The sequence below is a fragment of the Rhea americana genome, unplaced genomic scaffold (assembly GCF_003343005.1).
Source record: "Rhea americana isolate MKP2758 unplaced genomic scaffold, rheAme1 scaffold_1, whole genome shotgun sequence".
Classification (NCBI taxonomy): Eukaryota; Metazoa; Chordata; class Aves; order Rheiformes; family Rheidae; genus Rhea; species Rhea americana.
Window position 1 is genome coordinate 4,504,339 of NW_028185038.1, and position 20,313 is coordinate 4,524,651.

Genomic DNA, 20,313 nt, shown 5'->3' on the forward strand with positions numbered 1-20,313 from the left:
GGGACAGGCTCTCTGAAGGGATGCAGATGCCCAGCCATACCATGTGGTGTGGGTTACGAACGCTCTTTTTTATGCTGTTTTACCAAAACAGAACTTAATCATGGTAGCTGCTAGTGAGGAATTTAAACTGTTCATACTTCTTCCTTAGGCCACGGATCTTGACATATAAAATTACTAAGATTTAAGAATTGCAAGATTAATTAGAGGTAGATTTCCAAATAATACATACTGAACAAAATTAGAAGCCCTGTCATTCAACACATCACATTACACAAAGCACAGAAAATAGTTGAAAGACGCGTGCTGTGACCAGCTGGTTACCGTTTTGGTGCAACATGCTGATTTCTTTCTGCTGGCCCCCCCAGTTMCCCTTCTTCATTAGCTCCAAATACAGAGCCATTTCAGTTAATTAGTGAAAGCAACCAAAGTAACTTTTTTCCTCACCTTAAAAAGATCTCTTTAGGGAACACACTATGAAAAGACACAACAGAATTTTATTTATGTAATTGAGAAACTGCTTATTATCATCAYCCCATCAGGAATTAATCATATTCATAAAAAAAAAAAAAATGTTTATCAGCATTTACTTCCAGATCCTTGGCATATTTTCCATAAGTTAATAAAGAATCAGCCTAACAAGCAGGAAGATTTAGCTCTTGAGGAGCAWGATTTGAAATTACTATTTTATTTATTAAGTATTAGTATTGTAGCAGCATCTAGAGGCCCTTTCTGAAATGATGATCCTCAGATGCCTGACTCTGCAAAAAGCCAGTAGAAAACAATCCCTGTCTGAGAGCTATAGGTCTTAACAGACACAACACTATAAAGGAAGTGGGAAAAGAAGTATAGTGCTGCATTCCTCCTGTTTGCAAATAAGATACTATAAGAAATAGTGAGCATTTATTTTCCCCAAAGGCAGTGAGGGATATAGGGGCAGCGATGAAAACGATACCCACGTGATCCCTTTATCTGATATATTAGCTACAGAAAAACACGTCCACCAGTCCTCTTTGAATAATGAAGACATTTGTGTGACTGCAATTACTATCTGAGGGGGGAAAAATGTATAGTTACTGAAGTTTGCTGAAATAGTAAAATAATCACCGACATTAAAATAAAAAGCATAACATTCAGCTGCTTTTCTTTAGGGCTGTACCATCTGCTTATGTATTAGGAACTTAAAACCCCCAGGATTTTGTCAGGCATTCGAAAGTAGCTTTGCTAAACACTATTTTATAATCATCCTAACTGTGAACGCAGAATCGAACTAAAATAACCCCATATCATCTGGAAGTCCTTCTAGAAAAAAGGAGGTTTCTGATAGCTGCCTACATGAGGTAGRGGGGAGGAGGGCAAGAGCTTCTGTGTGAAGTAAACTTTGTCCTAAATGCCTGTCTCTCCTACTCTTCTGTCTGTCAGAAAAAGGAGTACATAGGAGCATTGCATGCACTTGGCAGACAGATTGTCAGGACTCCCYTGGTAAATCTGGGATTTGTGTTTTTAGGTGTCAGAAAAAGTACCCATTACCGGGGCTTCTACACGTTTCAAGTACAAATTTTATGTACATAAGTTCAGAAAGTGTGTTCTAATTTTAGACACACTATGAAAATTTAAAAAATGTAGTTCCAAGGGGTTATTCCATATTTTTAATTCTCAAAAACATTTTCTCATCCCACCTCCCTAAAGATCATAGTCATGTTCAACTTGTTCACAGCAGTGATACAGATTTCTAGTCCAAGAATCAGTTTCCCCATCAAAAATGGATGTTTTGTGCTCTGTGTCCTGTAAATAACTAATTTAAAAGTATCTTTAACAATGGAGATTCATAGGTTAAGCTGTAACTGTCTTGTATACAGCACAAACAACACCTTGATAAAATTTGTAGTGCTTTACTACAAATAAACAATCTAATTTTCTTTGCTTCTTTACAGAATGTTCAAAGTGTTCATAGAATTGGTAAGGTTGGAAGGRACTTCTGGAGATCATCTAGTCCAACCCTCRAAYGAGTGGTCCATACASGGGTTGGACCCACGACYTTGGCATTATTAGCACRATGCTCTAACCAACTAAGCTAAGAACTTGCACGGGTTCAATCCCTGTACGGGCCACTTGTTTGAGGGTTGGACTAGATGATCTCCAGAGGTCCCTTCCAAYCTTGCCAATTCTATGATTCTATGAAAGGAGGAAGTTGTGCTTTGTTTTTTCTGCTAATACATTTTTGTAATTATGTTACAGCATGACAAACAAAGAAAATCAGCAGAAATAAATAYGTTGATGAACATTTCTTATACAGTTTTAAGAATTTAAGAATTGATAATTTGTTGCATAGGAAGTTAATTGCCTAAAAGYTTTTCCTTCTAAATGTGCAATGTATTTGACAGCTCTGAGATATCCTCTTATCCTCAGCTGAGGAAATGAGGATCAACTGAAATGACATCAACAGATTTATACTGACTTACCTACCTGAAGCCTTGATTCATTGTAACATCATGATATGTAACAAGTCAGGACCAAAGCTCAATAGCACTGGTAAGAARTTCAGACCATTCCCCAAGATTATGCTTTTAAAATTAAAACGGTAATYGTTTGCATCTTTCAGGAGCAGAATTATGCTGAAGCAGGAAAGGCGAAAGCAAAAGGTAAACAGATCTAGCCATCATGGATATTATATTGTTACATAAAAGCTTTAGTTGATTCACTATGGAAAATCTTTCCAAGCGGTTGGCACAAGGTTCAAACACTGTAGCATAAGGCTTTAATGTGTTTGCCTGCCTGCGTGTAATGTTTAGGACAGAAGTCTTTTTCTAGGTTTACCACGTGGAACTCCAGCAAGAAGAGGAGGGAGTAGGAGAGRACATGAATGAATGCATGAATGTGGGCGATTTAAGTTTTACTGAATTATCTTTTGTTACTATATTTTGCCAATATGTGGTGATACACAAAGGATATCCTGAAGCCTCACAGTGACAAACGTATGGTCAGCCAGAATAATACATATATGCAGCTCTTTTTTGAGGGCTACATAAAGGAATGTTAGGTTCATTTGAATACTTAATTTTGGCATTCAATCAAGTAGACCAACTTATTTGTATGAAACAATCAAAACTTATCTGAAAGTGAACTAATAGAAGCAAATTTATCCCTGGCATAGAAGAAGGCATTTCAARTAGAGAAACCAATAAGGGAAGATGGTTATAACTAGTAGGGGAAGTCCTTGGCATCTGGGAAAAAATAAGACAATGTGAGTGTAGCCATAAAGGCTGCTACCACCCAGTGCCCAGGGCAGATGCACTGGCATCTACAGAGGGAAAAACAAGCTGACAGCACAGAGCCAGTCTCTGAAATGAAAGTTATCTACCTAAGAGAATGAGAGAGCAATAAGTGGTTTGTTGTCCCTGTCAGTTTCCCAGTCCTTTGGGCACACGTGAGTTACCAAAATATCTTGTTTTCTCAGAGATTCATCRAGTTAACCCACATTATTTATATTACAACTATGTAATTTGTCAGTGGAGGAGAGAAAACAGGAAAAGATCCAAGACAGGATTRTGTTTAGTAATTTAGAGGTGATGAGAAGAAAGTACCTGGGACATTGAAAGAACATAGATACCTTTTAGAGGGTGTGGATTTCAAAGCAATWTGGATTTTGAAGTGTTAATTTGTACATAGGCTGAATTTTACTTACGGCAGATTAACTATGTATTCATCTTAACTAAGAGTATGTTTTTCCCCAGCTATTAATGTCCAAGAGTGCTAAAGACTGTAATCTGATAGTTTATACTGGAAAATAGTTGGGTGTATCAGCTATACATAAGCTGCAAGATTAATGCCTTGTCATGAGAGGAATTAAATCTCAGAAAAAAAGCTTGTGTATTTTTTGGGGTTTTTTTTTTGTTGTTGTTGTTGTTGTTGTTGTTTTGGCATAGCCTTTAATTTTCCATGTCCTCTTGTAACCACAAGATGAAGAAGTCACATTGGTTTGATTTGTTCATATGCTAGCCTCCTGCAAAATGAAAATTTTTCTTCCTTCATGGTTACTAGTGGTATTTTAGGATTATACAGAATTATTTGCTTGATATATTCAAGACTTTTCTCCATCAAAGAAGAAGACAAGTTTGGAGAACAACTCTTTGTGTCATTATAGATGGCCATGTGTATGTAATCTTGCTGATTCACTTACTGGCTTATAAGCTGCCTCAAAAGCTCAAGTTTAAATTTTTAAAGACTTTTTCCTTGAAGGATTTTGGCATGTCTTTTATTTTAAAGAAACATTTTTAATCTACTTCYGCAAATTTTTGGTATCAAGAGAAAAGTGATTTATTTCAAAGATRAATGAATAATATCTATGCTGTCTTTTTCAAGGTAATCAAGACAAACAAAATAATAATAGGGTATGTGAATTTGGAGAGATTTAACCATGTGCTTTCATTATTAGGRATTGTTTGCTAATTCTTACATACTCATTTTAAAAGTATCCATATTCTGCTCAAGGGCTGTGTGGCTTCTATCAAAAAACTTACTCTCTCTTTTGAAAATAAAAGGAATTCTTTGAAAAGAAGAAACTTAAATCAAAGATGAAGCTTCTGGAAGTATCATCATCTCCTAAAAGTTCTGCAGTGAGTTTAGATCTCCTCAATCTATATGTTGTTAATCAGATATCAACCAAAAAGGACAATGCTGGTGAGTTTAGTGTACAAATGGTCTGACTTCACAAGTTACAGAATCAGTTATTCTTAAAAATTACTGATATTATTTCAGTTCTTTGTACTCTTATATTGTATTATAAATTATTACTCAAATAATCTTACTTATCTTTATTTAAAAATAGTAAGTAAAGGTGAAAATAATGACTGCAAAAAATTCAGAACATAAAAAGAACCAAATAACGTTGACTACTGCCTATTTCATTTTTAAAGCCTGGCTCACTTATGCACATTCCTTATTTCATTTTACCCTATATCCATTTCTTTTTCCCTTTATTTTCAAATATTCCATTCTACTTCTTGTCTCATATCTTTTTTGGCATTTGGAGTGGTCTATCAGTTCTCATACCCAGAATATTTTTCTTGAAATAGTTAATTATACTCTATTAAAAAAACTCTAGGCAGCCTGAGTCCTAACTCTTATCCTTTGTGACATAGTCATAAGACAGACTGTGACAAACTTGCTGTCCTATGCTCAGAAAGAATAGAAGGTGAATGTGCCATGCAACAGAGCCTTGTCYGTGCACAGACATGATTTTATCCTATAATGCCACTTAAAATAGGGCTCTTACATTGCTAGTAACAAAGAAAGCAAAAAAATATGGCTCTCAATGGATTACAAAAGCTTTTGCATTCTTATGAAAATTTAGGAAGCTCAAAACTTTCTCCAAATCCAATGCTGACATTCCAAATGTTTTCATTATAGAGAGCGTGAGGAAACCAATCCACATTGATATGACTGGAGGCATAAAAATACCTGTTAGAAGACACAACATAGAACTTCCCATGTCACCGCCACGTGTACAATATACATCAAATTTAGATGACATCCAGAACAGGTACTTGTATAAAATAGATAGCATATGTATATTTGATAGATACAGATAGATAGATAGATAGATATAATGAAGTTCTGAAAAGTAGGTTTCATGATGTTCTTTCATGTGATTTCTAAAAAGTTGAAAGGAGTTACTACTGAAGTACTGTGGCAAATAAAACTAATAAGGACTTAATTCATGTTTGATTATTAACTCTGGAGGGAACTGAATAACTGGGAAAAGGGGTACGGACTAACGCTATAGCACAGGAATATGGGCAGAATGACTCATTTGAAGTCGATTACCTGCCTTGGGTTGCACACTGGATGAAGTGGGTATTCAAACTGTGTTTTYTTGCATGTGCTCATGTGTGTCTTGCCTTGAAAGGACTGAGAAACATAATTTGGATAGTGAATAAACAAAAATAGACTATTCTAAGATAAAAAGTTTCACAACCATTCCTGATATTCCAGTGATATTCTTACCAAAGAGGCTAAACAAAAACAATTTAAATAAAAAACTACACATTAAACTCAGAGACTTTTAAAATTTGTATTTCTTTAGTCATGTCAGGTCCTACATGTGCTAACTTGCTCTCACAGAGTAGGCTGTTCAAACAGCGTTTGCCCTTTTCACAGTTTTCCCACCCAAATTTAGATACCCTTAAGTGACTGATTCCCAGACTGACTGCCCAGAACCTCTCAAGAGCTTGGCCTTTTTAAAAAATGCCTGAAAAAAATACTGCCAAGCTATTTGAAATTAATATTCTATTTAGATTTTTTTATTTTATAAAAGTCTTATATCTTAAATTTCATAGACTTTTAAAATTCATTTTCCAAGCTTACAAAAACAAGTATTGGACAGCAGAAGACAACATCTTTCAGAGAAAGTGAAATACCAGCATAATGTAAGTTTATTGCTCTCACTGATTTCAAGCTAAAAATACATAGCAATGTCTGTATTTTAAAGTGATTTTTCACAGAATGATTAAATCTCATGTGTATTGAAACACATGAAGTTTTCCTATTTAAGACTATATTCAGATGTTATTTTCTGGTCGTGTTTTGCACTTGTTACTGATATTTCTTACTTATTTCTTGAAAGGCTTGCCTTGTGTTAGGCATTTTCCAAAATACTTAAGAGTATCTGTGCTCTAAGCTGGTCACAGTGGGCAGAGATTATGGGAAAGAGACTGAGGCCAACAGTAGGCAAACTGAAAACAATATGCATAACAGTTTGATGAAATGTGAGTGGCATAGACAGAAAATGAGTCTCTGAGAGGGACTTCATATGGACAAGACTTAATGGATACCACTGGGAAGTTCATACATGAATTGCGGTAACAGCAAAAAGCATTCTGTAAAAGGAATTTTTCTGTAGGTGGAGTTTAGGCTTTATGACACATTCCACAATTGTATTAGAAAAATACCCAAGYTAGTAAATCCGTTAGAAAGGCATTCAGTTTAAATTATTCAGACTTTCTTTATACAGCTCTATTGCTTCTGCCACCTGTATGAGAGAGGATCCTCAGGAGATGATGCTTGCAAAAGAAATTAAATCAGCATTGTTCTGTATGTTCCTGACCCAATCATGTTGTCGAATGATGTTTGCTAGAGTAAGGAAGATACATCTTTCTTGTATTAGAAGATCCTTTCATTCCAGTGAGGAAGAATTACTTTGTACTGAAAAGTTTGACTAGCTAATATGTTTTAGCCAAGATCACCACGAGCTGCCACTACTTTTCTGGATATTGCATTCAGTCAGTTTTCCTTTATTACTCTTTTCCCCCCATTGGTTGAAGGTATAGAGACAATGTTTCAGATTTAGCATGGCCAGAGAAACTGTATCAAGATGACAACTAAGTTTGTCTCCAACCTCCGCTTGTATGAACGGATTTAAATGATATTGCTGTCTTAACGTGGATCAAAAGATACAAAGTCTAAGGCCAGTATATGCCAAAGAACTATATTTAAATTTTAACGAGGTTAAGTGTATCAGCTTCAAATAATTATACCTACTTTATTAAGCAGAAAGATCTGACTAGAAAATTAAAAATCTTCAGCTTTCTGGAAACTTGTAGGTTGGTAGCACAAAGATTTTGTACAATTTATGTACAAGGCACTGCAACTGTAGTTTGTGCTCCTTTGACAGGATTTGCTGGATTGCTGGCACTGCTTCTATGTAGCTGTGGATGCAATGACATTTCCTTTATTTTGCCTCCTTATTTTTCCTGAGCTCTGACCTGCCTGAGGTAGCAATGTTGTCCTCAAAACATGCCAGAGTTTTCTCCACACTATAGTGAAATATTTTTCATTTTGCTACTTAAGAACCAGTTCAGCAAATCATTTGCCTGCATGCCTAAAACTAAAAATATTTTTATACCCTTCTCTCCTCAGGGTAGCATTTGTATTCATGCTTAGACATAAGTAGTTACTTATGTGTCTCCCTGAAATGGGCCATTGCTACCACACACTTTTGGTGAAAAAATCATATCTTTTTTTTTTTTTTTTTTTTTTTTTTTTTTTTTTTTTTTTTTTTTTTTTTTTGTCTGGTATATGTGCAAAGAGATCTAAACGACACAGAAAGGTCTGATTGAACTTTATACTTGCATCAGAATAGTTTTGGATAAATATCACTTTGCTGTATTTTATCTAGTTTTCACAAGTTACAGAATTAACCTATGCTGACTCTAGTATGGAACATGAAGATAACTCTGCAACAGCCTTTAGTGCCTGTCCATCATCCTCTTCAGTTTTTTGGTCTTCTAACTGTACACAATCTTCAAAAGAAAATTTCAACACAAATTTAATGTGGAACCCTTGGGAACAGTCCTATGAAGAGAAGCAGGAAAAACAGGTTTGATAATATTTTTTCATTTCAGCAGAATTAGTTTAAAATAACTTCTATTTACTTGGGCTGTAGAACTAATATAATGGTGAAKATGATTATAAATGGTCAACATCTCTTGTAGGCTGGTGGCAATGAAATACAGATATTTCTTGTTTTGTTGTATGAAATAGGTTTACCCTGAACCTTTGTTCACAAGCTCTCAGTGTCATTGATATTTGCGGGAAGATGGTTTGTCACATATTGCGACTTTCTTCTGTTTCTGACTTGTAAATTCAGATAAAGAAAGCTGATATATGTTATAGCTGATATATATTGCAGTTCTAAATACAGCTTTCTTGCATATACAATTAATTGGGTGTTGTATGCTTTGACTGGATTTGCTGGATTACTGGCACTGCTTCTGTGTATCTGTGGATGCAATGACATTTCCTTTATTTTGCCTCCCTATTTTTCTTGTGCTCTGACCTGCTTGAGGTAGCAAGCAGGTCATCACTGCGACCTAATTTATAATCGTGCAGTGTCTAATTTAAGAAATTAATGAAAGTTATTTGTTCTAAGGCATATTTTCTTCTTTTCTTTTTGTTAATTTCAAGGTTCTTAAAAGAATCAGCATTAGAAAAATAGCAAATATAAAAGGATTCTCCTGGTAGACTTTCTTTAGAAAATATATTATTTGCATGTAAATAATTAAAAAAAATCTATAGGTATTACTAGTAGTATTTTAAGATCTTGAGAGAAGTGAGGAAAGAGTACTTCAGAGCTTCAGGAGAGCAGATGTTGGCCTGTTCAGGGAATTTGTAGGCAGGAACACACAGGAACCTGACCTGAAGGACAAAGGAGCCCAAGAAAGATGGTTGTTCTTCAAGGACAATGTTTTCAGAACACAAGAGCAACCCGCTTCAATGTAAAGGAAAGTGARCAGGCACAGGAGACACATGCCTAGCTGCATGGGGAACTCCTCACCAGGCACAAATGCAAGATGAAAGTATGGAAGCAGGGACAGGCAAGCCAGGAGGAAAAGAGAAGCATCACCAGGGCTTGCAGGGGCTGTATTAGCACGGCCAGAGCTGGAACTGGCAAGGGGTGGGAAAAGCAGCAAGAAAAACTTCTATAGCATGTCATCAGCAGCAAAAGGAAAATCCTGGCCTACTACTGAATCAGGTGGGTGACCTCCTGACAATGGACATGAAAAAATCTGAGGTACTTAAGGCCTTCTTTGCTTCAGGCTTTTCTGGTAAGTTCAGCTCTCGCATGTCTTTGAGGTCTGTAGAGAGCTTGGGAGAGAGAGGTATGACACACAGTAGTGAAGGATCAAGTTAGAGAAGCCTTAGTAAACCAGCAATACACAAGCCTACAGGACTGGACAGGGTGTGTCTGTATGTGCTGAGGGAGTTGACTTATGTCACTGTAGGACAAATGTCTATCATCTTTGAAATGTTGTTGGGTTGAGGAGAGCTTCCTGATGATATGAAAAATGTAAATGTTATGCCCAACTGCAAATAAGGCAAGCCTGACCTAGGGAACTATAAGCTGGTCAGCCTAGCTCAGTCCTTGGGGAGCTGTGGAACCTGACTTCCTGGAGGCCATTTCTAGACACATGAAGGACAGGAAGGTCATTGGAAACAGCCAGCATGGAAGGCCAAATCAAACTTGACCAATCACATTGCCTTTTTCAATTAAGTTACTATAGATAAGGGAAAGTAACATTTATTATTTACCTTGAATTTGACATTGTTTCCCATGGGATTATAGTGGCCAAAGTGAGAAGATATCAGCTAGACTGGTAGACAATAAGATAATTGAAAGACTGACTGTACCATCATGCTCAGAGTAATAGTCAGTGGTTTGAAGGCTAACTAATGAGTGGTCAGCAATAGCATTCCTTGGGGAYTAATGCCAAGGCCAATACATCTTTGTCAGTGAGATGGGCAGTGGGACAGAACGTACCCTTGGCATTTTTGCAGGTTCTTGCATGACACAAAACTGGCAGAGCAATCGTTACAGTGAAGAGAAGGACTGCTACTCATAGGGATCTCAACAAGCTGAAGACCAGCAGGAACCTCATAAACAGAGACATGCAAAGTCCAGCATATAGGACAAAATAACTTCAAGTATCAGTGCAGTGGGGGACTGCCTGAGCAGGCAGCAGCTTTGCAGGAAAGGACATGGGGGTGCTGGTGGACAAAAAGTTGTACACCAGTCAGCAGAGCACTCTTGAAGCAATGAAGGYGAGCTGCATTCTGGGCTGCTCTAGAAAGAGTGTATTCAGCCCTCATAGACAAGTAATTGCTGCCCTCTGATCAGCCTGTTTGAGACCACATCTGAAATATCGTGTCCAGTTTTGAGACCTCAAATACAAAAGAGATATCAACAAATTGGAGCAGAACCAGCAGAGCACCACAAAAATTGCTAGGGGACTGGAGCAGATGGTGAATATGGAGAGGCTGAGGGAGGAGGGTTTGCAAAGCCTGGGAAAGAGCATGCTAAGGGAAGGGGGAACTAACTACTACCTTCCACAATCTAACAGGGTTGTAGACAGGACAAAGCCAGACATCCCAGAGGTGTACACTGAGGGGGCTAGAGGTAAATACCAAAAGTTTCAACAACAGCAATTCTGTTTGTATACAAAAAAAGATACTGCCACAAAAGTGATTATGTACCAGGAGAGGTCATCCAAAGAGACKGTGGAATCTCAATCCTTGGAAATCTTCAAACTCAGGTGGGCAAGGCCCAGACCTGGTGTAACTTGGCAGCTAGCTCTGCTTTGAGCAGGACATTGTATCAGAGATCTCCCTTCCACACAAAATTATTCTATGATCTTTAGTGCAACTTCAGCAAGTTTGTCAAGTTCATTTTTATTGTAGAAATATGTGATGCTAAGTATTTTGCATACTGATGGTGATATGCAAGCGTGCAAAAGTTTGAGGTTCACTGAGCACAGCTGAGCTATAGGCAGATTTTAGTCTTTACTATACAGAAGAAGCAAAAATATTTTAAAACTGTCTTGTTTGCAAATGATATTTTAGTGGTTAAAACACTTAGTATTGCATATATGCACAGTTTGACAGCTTGAACCATTTTCTCAGGCAGGAAATATTTCTGATCAAGGCCCTTGGATTTCAAAACCCCCAAGCCAGTGCATTTTCAGGAAGTCTGATACAGTGCCTCAGGAACTGTTTAAGCCATTGAATAGGTAGGCAGTGATTTCACATTAGTGAGAGAAAAAAGTTCCATTTAAATAAGAAAAATACTAAGATCACTTGAAACTTAGCATTTTTTCACTATTGTTAAGTGCTTTTCAAATGGAAATAGAGACTAAATGGAAGGACTGARCATATCAAACTATATAAATTTCCTGAAAGGTAGCAAAATGTGGTTTTAGATAGGCACTTGGAATCAAGATCCATTTTTTGCAGTGTCAGGAGCAAGATGGTGTTATTGAATTCACTCACCGAGAAAAGTTTGATTTACTGAGAAGCCAAGGGGAAGGTAGCTGCCCCTGCTCTCACTAGTTCTGCTCACTATTGCAAATGCTTTTCTGATGACCTTGATGCTGCAGCRACTGAATGTGGGGTTTTTTTTGTTTTTTTTTGTGGGTTTTTTTTGCCTACATTGTTTAAATTTGGGGTTCCAGGAACAAAGCATTTACTTCTCTTCTTTATATAAATGATTCTACCACAGCTTTTAAAAAATTTGGATCAATAACACTTTTATGAGAACATATGCTTTTATTTTTAAAAGGAGAAACTGAAATCTAGAATTATTTTCTTTTTGTATGTGCTAATTAAAAATAGTTTTAATCAATGGGGAGGGTTACAGCCAAACACATTTATAGTGAACATTTCATTTTTTTTTCCAGAGGTTCTTGTCTCAGATCTTGGAATCGTACAGAGCTAATTTTCCTCCGTTGTATTTATTCTCTAAACTCGCCTTCTGGTTGAAAGTTCATATCAGTTTCTAGCTTTGGCTGGATATCACTATACAAAGTTCATGTATTATTTTGCTATTCCTGAAGTACTTGAAGCCTATTTGCCTGSGAAGTCAAGAGACTGATTATCTCATGTTGCATTGACCACATGATAACTGAATGGAAACATCAGCTTCCCATCTCAGACACTTTGAGTTTCTCTTTCTGTCTTCTTCTAATTTCTCCTAGTTTTCTCCAGCAAAACTTAAAATGAGGATAACATTCACCTTGCTGTGTATGTGGATAAACTCATGAAGAATGTCTGTACATCAAAGCCATACATAGTCTTATCTCACCTACCACTCCCCTTCATTTTTCCATAGCCCTCCAGGCCTGCACTCTTCTGCTAGTTGGAGCTCCCTTACGTCTTCTGCTCATTCATGGCTCACCAACAACAGCTCTTCTCCTTTTCAACTGTTCTTCAGATCCATTTCTGTGGATCTTTCTTGTTTTGTTTCTACCAATTATCCCCACAAATTCTTTTACCTCCATAGCTGTCAGTTCTCCTAGGAAGGTARTTTCTTTCACTGTATGGGAAAATTAAAGTATGTATTTATATAATAATTTAATGTAATTGTAACATAAAGATGATTTTGTAATGAATGTATATATATATCTGAGAGCTGTGGCCCCTCAAGTTTATTAGATATTAACCAAAAATTTTAGATGTCATTTAAAAATAGCAGATATTTTTCACTCTGAATAGTGCTTAAGTTATTATTTCCTCATTTACTATTCATTTTTACTTAGCATTGCAAAATGTTCTTCCGGACTGAAGAAAGAGCCTCTGAAATGCTTCACTAAGTTAGGAAGTTTACCTTCCTARCTTAGATAACGTGTCCAAAGTTTCTCCAAAAAAGAACTCTAGCATGTTTAGTCTTCTAAAACTGTTTTATGGAGTTTTCTGTAAGTAGAGGAAACTACTTGCTCTTTAAGTTCTCTAGGCTCTTTATCTGGCTTTAAGTATTTGCTGATCAAAACATTGCAGAATTTTTCTTTAGTAAAAGGTTTCCCATACTACATTTACTACATTTCAAGTTTCAAGGTCCATTGCTTATAGCTCAAATTTTTTTAAAGAAAAGGCATGCTTTGAATGATCATCTCTACCAGTTCTCTGTGCCTCAGAAACTTCTGAGACCTTTTGCTCAGATTTTCTGAAATGTCAGTTTGCAGATGAAGTGTAAAAAGAAGGAGTGAAAAGTTATAATAAGATCCAAGTAAGTGAAAGGAAGATAATTTTGATAATGCTAACTTAATGATGGCATTTCTAAAACCACTGCTACCATAAATGAGGGAGAGAAGTATGGGCAAAAGAAAGTGTGTGACTGGTCCCCTCATTGTAAAATAGAAAAATTATATGACAAATTAAAATTACTGACCTCAGATACAAATGGAAGACACTTTGCTGAAGAGAACACAAATTAAACAATATATAGATCTTACTATGGGCTTTCAGTACAGGAGTGAACTGCARACTAACTTGTTATAAACAGAAGAAGCTGTCTTGCTCTTTGCTCTCGCTCGCTAGCGCTCTCTCTCTCTCTTTTTTTTTTTTTCCCTCAAAGGGGACTTTTTTGGTCAGCTGAGTGGAGCAGCAGTGACATGCTGTGGCTGATTTTATAAATCACAGTTCCTTACTCAAGAGGAAGTGCTCCATGCCTTGGTATTTCAGAGATATTATAAAACAGCCTTTTTAAAGCAGCCTTATTATAAAATGGAAATAAAATACAGTAAAGTTTTTCAGCCAAAATAACACACATTTGGGACAAAAGCTAGTGTGACATGCAGTAAAAGGGAAGTCTTTGATATTTTAAACATCAAATTGATCATCTATTGCATCAGTAATTAGTATTTTGCTTATTTGTGTACTGAGCAAGCTGTTTTTCCTTTACTTTTCTCCTAATAAAGGCCAGACTATATGAATTCTGCCAGCAAAAATCCAGTGATAATGACCAATAAAGAACCAGAAAGTAACAAAAGAATAAATGAGCCATTTTTTGGTGTTGTGAAAGAAACTGCAGAACTGATGCATACCCAAGATGAGCATGATTGTTCCTTTCTGGCAATGTTTGAAGATGAGAGCCAGCCAGTCCATAATAGTCTCTCCACAAAGCATTTTAATCCTTTTGTTATTCAAAGTAGTCCTGCCAATTTTTTCATTAATCCTGATGACAGAAATCAAACGACCAACAGAAGTTTTACTTGTGATACTGGAGAGGTACATCCTGCAATTAGTGCAAAAAGGGGTTCTGTAGACAGACACCTTAAAGGCATTTTCACAGCCCCAGAACAAGTTTTATTGAAAAGTAACAATGTCTCAAGAGCAGGCTATGAGGAAACCAGAGAACCTCAGAAAAGCTACCTGCAGAACTATCACAAGAGACAATACTACTTTGTACCCTGTGAAAACAAAGAAAAACCTGCAAAATTTGAAAAAAATGGTGAGTGACACTAGATTAAGGACATAAAAATTGTGTATTGTCTCCTCYTTCTAAAGACTGATGTTTTTTGTAACCAGAGATATGTCTACTCTGACCTGAAAAGTGTCATGAATCTTGGCAATGCAGTAATTTAATGTGAGAACCAATTAATAAAAAGTTGATAGAAACATTTATTTTTAACAGCTGTTGCATTTTAAAATCAAGATTTACTTTTTGGTTTTAGAGGCATTTACTTATCACCATGATCAGCAGATTAACTTAAAGGAAAATGTGCAGAACCACTCAAGAAAAAAGAGGTGAGTGTCATAAAAACTGTCAATCTATTAACTAGCAATAACTGCAGAGACTTTGCTGAATGGGAAAAATCATAGCCAAGAGAACATGAAGGCAAAATTCTAAATAATATTATCTAGTGCGAATAATAGTATGCATAAACTTATGCACAGGTAAGTCCTGTGTACCATTGTTCTTCTATGATCAGTAAAGAGAAAGACTCCCTCATGGGACTATTTTGAGACCCTGAAGTTAAGCTCTTGCTCTGATTTGCCCTTTAAAAGAACCTGTCCCCTTCCACTGACTGCAGAGGAAGTCTGCAGTAGCTGCCTTCCCTGGACTAAAGTTAGCATATGTGAGTGCCCTATACTTTACATCAAGACAGTTTTGTTAAARTTGCTGATCCATAACTCTTTCCATTTTACAAAGTGGCACTATTTTCAATCATCTCACATTACATTATACATTTCTACAGTAAGTAGAAGTTTGTAGAAGTAGTAAAGTTTGTTAAAAAAAACAGATTTGTGGTGTTATGTCGCAGGATTCAGAAAAGAGTCTGATGATCTCAATAGTGGAAAGCATTTTGTAATTACAGAAAACAAAAATTAAGCCTGCAAATAACATTACTTTATGATTTAATACAATACCGAAGATGTGTTGCAAGATAAGCAGCAGTAATGAATTTAGTTCAGAAAGCAAATAAAAATACTATATAAGCTATTTACTGAAGAACTGTATGTTTGCCTTTCTTAGTGACAGCTCAAATGGGAAAGAATCAGCTTGGAGACAGGACCASCTCTTTGGCTTTGAAGAGGTAACTTTTTTAAGAGACATATTTTTTGTGTTAACTAATACCAAATGTCTGCACTATTCATTTGGAGTGGAGGAAGGATATTCACACCAGTTACAAACCAAATTTAGCTTCTCTGAGTTAATTTCTGTGGAACCTTCTCTTTCTTCACTGTTTTTACAGGGAGACCATGAAGAACAACTTCTAGTTAAGTAGTTCAAATAGCACTTACAGGTCCTTTATTTACRTGCTTTTATTCACACTGAAGTTGATGCCTAAAATATGTTATGTAAGTAAGTTACCCTTTACCCTTAAAGTCAGATTTTGCACTGTGTTCTCAACAGGCAGTGTCCAGACACTATTTACAGGGTTCTTGACTATTATAAGGGAGCTTTACACTTGTATACATGTAAATACTTCCTCAGCTAGTTTGCCAGAAGAAGTGACCCAGTTAAACATACAGTATTGTTCATGGGTTTTGCTGTACAGTGCAGTCACTTCATTTATGTGATAGAGAAACTGAATGTTCCTCACTTAATGTGACCTGCTGATCCAGTTGAACCTTCACTATTAACATTTTTACTTATTCTTAAAAGTTTGCAACAGCACCAGAAAAAGAATATAAGTTTGGAGTGAGTCCAAATCTTCATGAGCTGGAGAAGGGTTAGTACCACCTATACTTTATTAAGTCAAAAATCAGATTTTTTTTTTCTCCACACAAAGAACTGAAACAGTTACTTTTAAAGCCAGGGTGAAGTGTTTTCATCTTTTTAGGATGTTACATTTGATGAGTGCTTGAATTTTTGATATGTGCAGTGCTGTATAAGGAAGACTAGCATTACTAGATAGCTAAGAACTATCTGTATTTGCTTTTCTTTGAAACCATAAATTCAGGTTAGCCTTTCTGATGAGTGTTATCCACATATTTGTCATTTTCTCATTGCCCCCAAGGCCATCCTCTAAACTAAAAGCTAGCTCTGAAAGTAGGGGTAACTGCTAAAAAAATCCACTAGGGAAGTCAAAAGCATTAATCCGATCAACGTAAGTCAAGCTCACAAACACTAACACATGGTAATAGTGCCAGACAAATGCCGGTCATTTTCTTTCTTTCTATACCTGCAGACCTCCTTTGGTTGGAAAATATCTTGGGCATTGTTTTTGTATTAATTCTTCCTTACATATTTGACAGATATCATTTTACTGGTCTAGACTTTACTAGTCTGTATTCTCTTCCACTAGATTATGTGTGTCAGTCCCACATGTGCATGGAGTGAGGAGAGTCAGCAGGGAGATCCCACATCCTCTTTGCTCTCTTAKTAGTGTAAGGGTCAGCTGCACTGGCTGCATTTCAGAGCAGAAGATTCCCAAGGGGTTCCCCAAGAGAAAAACATGGCCACAGTCCACGTAACTTGTATGTTGGCCAATGTGTGCAGGGAATTTGCTGTGTTGTCACTTCCCCAGCTCTACAGAACCCTTCCTTCCCATGGGTAGTGCAGGTGTGCTGCCAGTGCAGGCTATTGATTACTGGCATAGGTGAAGCCTTGAGACACCCACCTCGTGTATTCTGCTAGGATATGAGGTTCAGAGAGGAGCAGAATTGGCTATTGCCAGGGCCTAGAACAACATCACTAACACTTCATTCTCTAAATGCTGCCTTAAAACTACTTTGGAAGTGGTCACAGTGTTTAATTCTGCATGCTCTGTTTGAGAGAGTTGGATGTTTCAGGGATTTTTGGTGAATAACTTTTCTTTCAGTATGAGCTCTTTTTTTTCAGACATCGAGTCATCACTGAGCAGTCAGTCTCCCAGTTACTCTCCTAGGCAGACGGACAGCTGTTTCAGCTCTAGTCCTGACATGGTGAGTTCTTCCTGGGCTTGCAAGGGTTCATTTGAATGTTATCTGTATGCCTGAGTGCATCTAAGATGGATGAAGTTGGAATCTTACTYATAGCTTTGTATAGTTTTGTACAAGGCAGTGTCATGTGCGAGGAAAACAAGAAACAATTAACTGTAACTGACTGTGGTTTAACGGGGATGTGGTCCAGTGTCTTGCTAATAGCAGCCCTTGCAGAATTACAATAAGATGCACGTCAGAAGATGCTAAGCAAGCCTCTGCTCTCTTCCATGATGTATAGGGAGGRGAATCTGACATGCTGCATATTTTTAGCCATTTTTGAAGACATAAATGCCACAACTTAAGAACATGAAGTATGGGTCCACCTTACCCACCTTCTCTTCAACAAAGCCAGGAGCACATGCTTAGGGAAAGAACTTAGTTATTGAATTATTTTAACAGTTGCATTAACACAATTCTGTTCAAACAGTCTGAAGAGGAAGACACAGCTAACAAGAAGGAATTTCTCAATGAACAATCCTTCCAGATAGGTGAGGCCAATCTAACCTCAGTCTCAGCAAGCACAGAGCCCCTCAAGACCTCTCGGATTGGAGCAGTGCCGCTCCATCTCAGCAGGAGTTTGACCATGGAAGAATCCAACCATCTTCAACAGAAAGACTATATTTCACCAGCCACAGAGGAGGAAAATAAGGAACACCCTGCTCCASCTGAGAGCAGCTCATTACAACAAGCCCTGAAAAGAGAGCAGGTCGCTCACAGTACAAGGGCTGATGTTTGGTCGCAGACAGAAAGCTCTGTTACAGAAGCAAGAAAAGYGGATGTCGCTACCCAGTGTGACACCTTGCAGACATGCAGCTGCGGGTGCTCCTGCCCCTGTGCCCGCAGCGCCGAGGTGCTCCCTCCCCTCAGTACCGCAGGCACCGCTGGAGGGCACAAAATGCCAGGACATGCGGCTCTCCAGCCTGCAGGCACAGGCAGCGCAGCAGGAATAGCAGCATTTTCTTCTGAAGCTGAGTATCTCAGTCTGGCTGACAGTACGACCCTAGAGGTTCTGAACTACATCCATATAACAAAGGAGAGAGAAAAATAATGACCAATTAGAGTGGTGTATAAAGTGTACAGAAGGGACACTCTGAAGTTTTGTCCTGTTCTTAGTATGTTTCATTTAGTTGGCATTTGGGGATTTTTTTTTTTTACAGTTTAGGTAAACAAAGTATTGTGGTTGTTTTCTTACAGATTATTATTAAATACAGATTTCTATCTATCTACTACTATACCTATGGGTTACTATAGATGTCTAACTGCTAATATAGGATTTTATAGTAGCTTATTGAAAATAAACCCCAGGAATTAAAATTGATTTCTCATCATAGATCTGTAAGATTTTTGTAGTTTGAGAATGACCTTGCTTTTCTTGAAGGTAATGCAAAAATTCTATTTGACTTCAAAAGATACTTGGTATGGCCTTTACTTCAGAACTATTGTCTGATTCTTACCTTTTTAAATACAAAACCTTGCCTATACCCTACATTTGTACTAAATGTAAAAATGAGAACCAACAGAAAATGCACATCTGTGCACATAGAATAAAATATAATTTTAAAAAGAACTGATTTATTAGTTTTTACAAAAATTCTCAAGTGTGTAAACTTCCTTCCATAGCAGACCTATTGATTCATTTTCTGACTGTTAATGCAGACTAATGTTTTCTGTGTTTCTGTATTTTGCCTGCAAATTAAAACCACAAAATGCTTTCTTCTTCAATTCAGTATTTATGTAAAGCTAAAATATCTCAGCAAATAAAAGTTTCTGATCATACTGTTTCTAGGTTATTTTCTTTCCCTTTAAAACAGTTCCTAGGAAAGGTAGCAGGGAGACTCACTTTGTTACTGACATCTTTTGCTTATATATCCACGTATATTTATTTGAACATCCATAGCTATATATACTTGTATCCATGGCCAGTGCTGCCACTTGGTGTCTCCCTGCTCTGCCCTCCTCACCAGCAATGTTCAAGGCTGCTGTGGCAGGGCCGCCTGCGGGACGGGTCTCACTTTCCTCTCCAGGATTAGCTGGCTGTGTGCAGTGATGCCATGTGCTGCAAAACAGGCYTGGTCAAAAGCTATGTTAGAGACCTTGCTTGACCAGCGCAGGAGACRTCCTTTTATAAGGTTAGTATGTTGTAGTTTCTCCCCTGGTGACAGCTGTTAAAAGATTCACTGCCCCTTTTTCTACTAGGTCAGTGTCTTCCATTTCTATATTTTGTTATAAAAGGTTTCATGGGTGAAGGGGTATGTGTAATCCAGCACTGCTGAGACGCTTTGCCATTCCTCATCCCTGTTCTCACCCTCAAACTAGAGGCTGTTTTCTGCCGCATTTTATTTTTGGAGTTAAGGGCTGTTTCAGAATAAGGTTTACAGTGCTCATGAGTTTGCAGTTTTATGCCTCTCCCATTTTAAAAATAACATCACTCAGAAATTTCAGTGGACATTTCTGCACTTTGAAGACAATAATATTGTCTTTTGTATATAAATTACATACATGGGAAGCAGTCTGAACAGACAGGCTTCTGAAATACGTAACTGCCCTTCAGCCGACTCACGGCCCGGTTCCCGGGGC

General features: G+C 37.3%; 1 protein-coding gene across 1 annotated transcript in view; it reads left to right on the plus strand.

The window, feature by feature from the left end:
• Nucleotides 1-18,791, plus strand: part of REDIC1 (regulator of DNA class I crossover intermediates 1) — a 19,889-nt gene extending 1,098 nt beyond the window's left edge. Inside the window, 12 exon segments of the mRNA XM_085325926.1 lie at nucleotides 2,600-2,639; nucleotides 4,539-4,677; nucleotides 5,407-5,539; nucleotides 6,359-6,425; nucleotides 8,174-8,374; nucleotides 11,455-11,561; nucleotides 14,244-14,776; nucleotides 15,000-15,076; nucleotides 15,780-15,863; nucleotides 16,436-16,506; nucleotides 17,601-17,697; nucleotides 18,164-18,791. Of these exon segments, the coding sequence (XP_085182052.1) occupies nucleotides 2,600-2,639; nucleotides 4,539-4,677; nucleotides 5,407-5,539; nucleotides 6,359-6,425; nucleotides 8,174-8,374; nucleotides 11,455-11,561; nucleotides 14,244-14,776; nucleotides 15,000-15,076; nucleotides 15,780-15,863; nucleotides 16,436-16,506; nucleotides 17,601-17,697; nucleotides 18,164-18,784 (2,170 nt within the window). The 3' untranslated portion in view covers nucleotides 18,785-18,791.
• Nucleotides 18,792-20,313: the final 1,522 nt, after the last annotated feature.